This window comes from Pelophylax lessonae, assembly GCF_965119305.1.
Source record: "Pelophylax lessonae genome assembly, chromosome: 11".
In the NCBI taxonomy this organism is placed as follows: Eukaryota; Metazoa; Chordata; class Amphibia; order Anura; family Ranidae; genus Pelophylax; species Pelophylax lessonae.
Genome location: NC_138778.1, coordinates 87,394,421 through 87,400,420, shown reverse-complemented (window position 1 = coordinate 87,400,420; position 6,000 = coordinate 87,394,421). Strand labels below are relative to the sequence as shown.

Below are 6,000 nucleotides of genomic sequence, written 5' to 3'. Positions count from 1 at the left end.
AAAATTGTCGTTTTTGATAGAGAGCCAATTATTGAAAAAAAAATAAATAAATAAAAAAAAGAAAAAAAAAAAAAGATTTCTTTGGATTTAGTTTTAATTTTAGTGTCTGGGGGGTCTAAAAAGTGTACATGTGAAGTTTCAGCTCTGTAGCATGTCCAGAACCATAAAAAAAAGAAGATCATGCAGAAGAGGAGGTTCCTGGGAGGTCCAATGCAGAGGAGGAGGTCCCTGGGAGGTTCCTTTGCAAATGTTGTAAAAAAACACTCTGCTTTTCCATTGGTCACCAAAAACACCTGTTAAAAACGCCCAAAAAAACGCCTGTAAAACGCTTGCAAACGCTTGCAAAAACGCCTATAAAAAGCCTGAAAAACGCCAACGCCTACATGTGAACGGAGCCTTAGGAAGAGGTTATCTTCCTGTTGCTGTATCTCATTAAATACAGGTCAATTATTTAACTAAAATAACAAGAAAAAAAAAAAACTCACCCGGCCCCAGGGGTATATATAGGCAATATCCATTAGGGTGTAATAATCCTTCAGAGGCTCTTCCTCATAGAGAATCTCCACCTTCAATCAAATCAATTAAAACACTGTTTACAAAGTGAAAGAAGAAATCATGTGGGAAAACACCACCTCTTCAAAAGAATTGAATCCTAGCTATAAAAAATAATTTTCTAAAAATCAACGGCAATTTTATTCACAATAAGTTTGGCTGCTTGTGATAGATGTTGGGCTCTGAAAAATGATTAATCTACCGTTAGGTCCATATATATATATATATATTTGGACACAGGCACAATTTTAGTTTTTTTCAGGTATTTACCAAAACATATTCAAGCTATAGTTATATAATGGATATGAACTAAAAGTGCACACTCTCAGGTTTAATTTGAGGATATATAAATAAAAGAGAGAGAACAGAGCAGCGCCACCTGAGTGTAGTATTAAAACAATCCTTTATTGGCATAAAAGGTAATGCACTCACAGTGATAGGAGTGATAGGAAAGCAGGCTTTACTGCAAGTCATCCGATCCACTGCAGGGGAGGCAGGAGAGGTGTAGACAGCCCTGGATCCTGGCTGTGTCAGTGGTTTCTGCCACTCCCTGGTGTCCTGTGGCGTCACAGCTTCTCCCCCATCACATCCAGTGGAGGGGGGGGGGGTGGTGCTAGCGTTGGAGGCATGCGTGCCCCTTCATCAGGCATTGTCTAGAGACCAAAGGAAGCTCCCTCTTATATGGCTAGAGTTGGAGCCAGTGTCATCAGTTGTCAGGGAGATGGGGGAGTGGCTTGGAGCAGAGAGGAGCTAGTGTACAGCTGTGAGACATAACGGCTGAACATCCGAGGCTGATTAACCCTATGTGCACTTGTCTATGAGTATTATGGGCAGTTATGCAAGATGCTATTTAAGTAATAAAGCGCTCTGGGTGGATGGGGCCAGAGAGGAAAAAAAAAAAAAAAAGGGGGGGGGGGGAGAAAAATGTGATTCTGATAAAAGCTAAGATTGGACACATATATGAATATGCTGCAACTGGAGAAGATATAAGAATATACTATACTTGAATTGGGTGTCCTGATGGAAGTTCCCTCGTGGGGATTAGGGGGCTGCTGTATAGTGAAGGGGAAAGAGGGGGAGGGGGGGTTAATTTGTACGGTGTCTATGCGCACAAGTGAGACCGATGTGTGCGAATTGCACGTGCTCACATGATGATAAAGGATGAGCCAAGGTTTTTCCCCTCTGTGCACTTGTGCCAAGTATTATTAGGAGTACTTATAGAGATGGTATTTGAATAATAAGGCGCTCAGGACCGATAGGGTCAAAGAAAAAAAAAAAAAAAATGTGATCCTAATGCGGTTTGGAATTGAACAGATATATGGATATACTGTTTATGAATTATGGACAAGTGTCTTTGCTGGGGGGTCCTGTCGGGAGCGGAGGGGGAAGGGGGTGGGTTTTGTAATGGATATGCACATCCAAATCAAATTACAGCTCTTAGAATAGCCATTGCCCCCCTTTTCAAGGAACCAAAAGTAATTGGACAATTGAATAAAAAGCTGTTTCGTGACCAGGCGTGGGCTACTTCTTTGGTATTTCTTCATCAATTAAGCAGGTAAAAGGTCTGGAGTTGATTCAAAGTATTTGCATTTGGAATCTATTGCTGTGAACCTACATCATGCGTTGAAAAGGAGCTGACCATGCAAGTGAAACCGGCCTTTGTAAGGCTTCAAAAAAGAAACAAATCCATCAGAGATATAGCTGCAACTTTAAGAGTGGCCAAATCAACAGTTTGGTACATTCTGAGGAAAGAAATGTGCACTAGTAAGCTCAGCAACATAAAAAAAAGGCATCGACGTCCATGGAAGACAGCAGTGGTGGATGATCGCAGGATCCTCTCTATGGTAAAGAAAAATCCATTCACAACATCCAGATAAGTAAAAGAAACTCTGCAAGAGGTGGGCATATCAAAGTTTACATTTAAGAGAAGACTTTACAAAAGCAAATACAGAGGGTTCACCACAAGGTGCAAACCATTCATAAACCTGAAGAATAGAAAAGCCAGATTAGACTTTGCCAAAAAAACATCTAAAAAAGCCAGACCAGTTCTGGAAAACCATTCTTTGGACGGATGAAACTAAGATTAACCACTTAAGCCCTGGAGGATTTTCCTGCTCAAAGACCAGGGCCTATTTTGCGATTCGGCACTGCGTGACTTTGACAATTGCGCGGTCGTGCGACGCTGTACCCAAATTAAATTGACATCCTTTTTTCCCAAAAACAAAGCTTTCTTTTGGTGGTATTTGATCACCTGTGCAATTTTTACTTTTTGCGCTATAAACAAAACAAAACAACAATATTTTTCACATTTTTTTATATGAAATTCCCCAAAAAAAAATATGTAAAAATCAAATTTTTTTAACATTTTAGGCCAATTTGTTTTCTGCTACATATGTTTGGTAAAAAAATCGCAATAAGCGTATTTTGATTGGTTTGTGCAAAAGTTATTGCGTTTACTAAGGGAAAGATTTATGTCATTTTTATTGTCTTTTTTTTTAAACTAGTAATGGCGGTGATCTGCGTTTTTTTTTTTTGCGGGACTGCGACATTGCGGCGGACAGATCGGACCCCTGACTAACATTGACACTTTTGGGGGTACCAGTGACATAACTACTGTAATCAGTGCTATACATATGCACTGTTACTGTAAAAATGACACTGGCAGGGAAAGGGTTAACTTTATTAGTGATCAAGGGGTTAAGTGTGTCCCTAGGGGCGTGATTCTAACTGTAAAGGGGCGTGGCTAGTGATGTAACCACAGAGATATATGATCCTACATAGCAGGATCGTGTAGTCTCTGCAGTTAGATCAGGGAGAATGATAGGTGGCTTTGTTTACATTAGCCGCCTGCCTTTCTCCTTCTCCACCGGGAAAACGCGGGTGGCCGGCGGACATTGCAGCCGGCGCACATCGGAGCCGGCGGTCACTCGCACGGACATGTCAGGGAACGAGCGGGGGCGGGAGCTCGCCCCCTAGAGGCTCGTAGGCGAGCGACGTAGCCCTGTGTCAGTTTGCCTGTACGGGGCTGACTGCCGCAGTAAATAGTCGCGCGGCAGTCGGCAAACGGTTAATCTGTACCAGAATGACGGGAAGAAAAAAATGTGTGGAGAAGGCTTGGATCAGTACACAATGTCATATGTAAAACATGGTAGAGGCAGTGTAATGACATGGGCATGCATGGCTTTCAGTTGCACACGGTCATTTGTGTTTATTGATGATGTGACAGAAGACAGAAGCAGCCGGGTGAATTCTGCAGTGTTTAGAGATACATACTGTCAGCTCAGATTCATCCAAACGCAGTAAAGTTAATTGGATGGCGCTTCACAGTACAGATGGACAATGATCCAAAAGCAACCCAGCAGCTTTTGAAGGAAAAGAAGTAGAATATTCTGCAATCCCTGAGCCAATCATCTGGTCTCAACTCATTTGAAGATGCATTTTACTTGCTGAAGGCAAAACTAAAGGCAGAAAGACCCACAAACAAAGAACTAAAGACAGCTGCAGTTAGAGCCTTGAAAAGCATCAGAAAGGAGAAAACCCAGTCTTTGATAATGTCCATGGGTTCCAGACTTCAGGCAGTCATTGCCAGTAAAGGATTCTCAACAAAATATTAAAAATTTAAATTTTATTTATGATTATATTCATTTGTCCAATTACATTTGAGCCCCTGAAAATGTTTCTAAAATTTTCTAAATTTTTCTAAAATTTGTACTTTATATTTATGTTCAACCTCTTGAATTAAAGCTAAAAATCTGCACTTCAAATTCATTTGGATTGTTTAATTTAAAAATTTTATTCTGGTGGTATACAGAGCCAAAAGTATGAAAATTGTGCGGGTGTCCAAATATATATGGACCTAACTGTATATATTTAGTAAGATACATGTTTAAACCAGAAAAAAGAAATTATATATAGGTTTTAACAAAAAAAAAACCTGGATTTTTGACTTACCGTAAAATCCTTTTCTCTTAAGTTCATTGCAGACGCAGTTCTCTCTAAATCATATCAGTAGGGTTATACTGCCCCCTACAGGAGTAGAACACTAGGCAGGAAAAAGTTCTGGCTACGCCTATGGGCAGTCCTGGAGGGTACATCCTCTCTTCCTGCATAGGATGTCAGTTTTGTATCAAAGCAGTTGTCAGAAAGTAACACCAACCCAACTCAAAATAGAGGGGCGGGTACTGCGTCCGTCAATGAACTTGAGAAAGGGATTTTACAGTAAGTCAAAAATCCAGTTTTCTCTATCGTTCATTGACGGACGCAGTTCTCTCTGATTCATATCAGTAGGGACGTCCCAAAGCAGTGCCATAAAATGAGGGGTGGGAACAGCAGAAAAAAAACAAGTCCCCAAGGCCAGAAACAGCCAACCAGGAAACATAGGACTCATCAGAACAAAAGAGGAGGCCCACCTGAAAAACAAACAGTAAACACCCTCAAGGAAGGCCAAAAGCCCTCCAAACAGCAGCCAGCAAAAAACCTTGCGGCTGAAAAGAGGAATCTGCAGATGCTAGCACATCCACCTCACAAAACGTAGCAAAGGTGTGAACAACCTGAAGCACAAATGCCTATATGACAAAAAGCCCAGGAAGCACTAGGCGCCCAAGTAGAAAGCGCCGAAACAGGGAAAAGGTAGGACCTGACCCATAAATAAAGAAGCCTGCACCACTGACTGTCCGATTCACCTGGAAATAGTCGCAGCAGACACAGACAGGCACTGTCCTTTGGCCATCCGTTAGCACAGAGAGCGAACCTGACTACGGGAAGACTCAGTAGTCGCCAAGTACCCCTCGAGTGCCGAACTCCATCCAGAGTATGCAGCGCACATTCTGTAGGATGAGGGGCTCCGGACACAAGATGGCAACACAATGGCCCCGTGCAAGTGAACACTAGAACCCGCCTTCAGAGGGAAGGACGGATCCAGACGAAGTACCACCTGGCCCCATGAACCAACAGATAGGGAGAATGACAGGAGACAATGTCGCCAGTGCTGACACCCCATGTGCAGAGTGACAGCAAACAAAAAAGAAAACCTAAGGAGCGTTAGCAGCAAGCCTGACCAGGTCAGCGTACCAAGCTCGGCGAGGCAAGTCCGGAGCCACGAGAATGACTGAATTACTGCCGCCTCGATCCTGCGAAGGATTCTTGGCAACAACAGGAGAGGAGAGGAGGAAAGGCAAACCGCCTACCAATTGTGTTGTTTCCCCCTGGAAAGGGAACAGCGGATCGAGCCGGAACATGGCGCTCTGCCCAATGAAGAAACATCACTTCCAAGGCAGCAAGGACACTTGTGGTGCCCCCATGGTGAATGACACAAGCCACGGTCGCGGCGTAGTCAATTCAAAGTACACCGGACAGCTGCAGGTGCCCGATCCAGTGAACTAGACAAAGCTGGAACGCTCTCAGCCCCAGGACAATAAGCGGTAACCTGGATCCTCCAGGGACCATACT

General features: G+C 43.0%; 1 protein-coding gene across 1 annotated transcript in view; it reads right to left on the bottom strand.

The window, feature by feature from the left end:
* The window catches only part of LOC309567601 (polycomb group RING finger protein 2-like), a 137,593-nt gene that overhangs the window by 23,333 nt on the left and 108,260 nt on the right, over positions 1-6,000 (bottom strand). Inside the window, exon 9 of the mRNA XM_082273002.1 lies at positions 486-566. Coding sequence (XP_082129128.1) covers positions 486-566 — 81 coding nt within the window. The remainder of the gene's footprint in view (positions 1-485; positions 567-6,000) is intronic.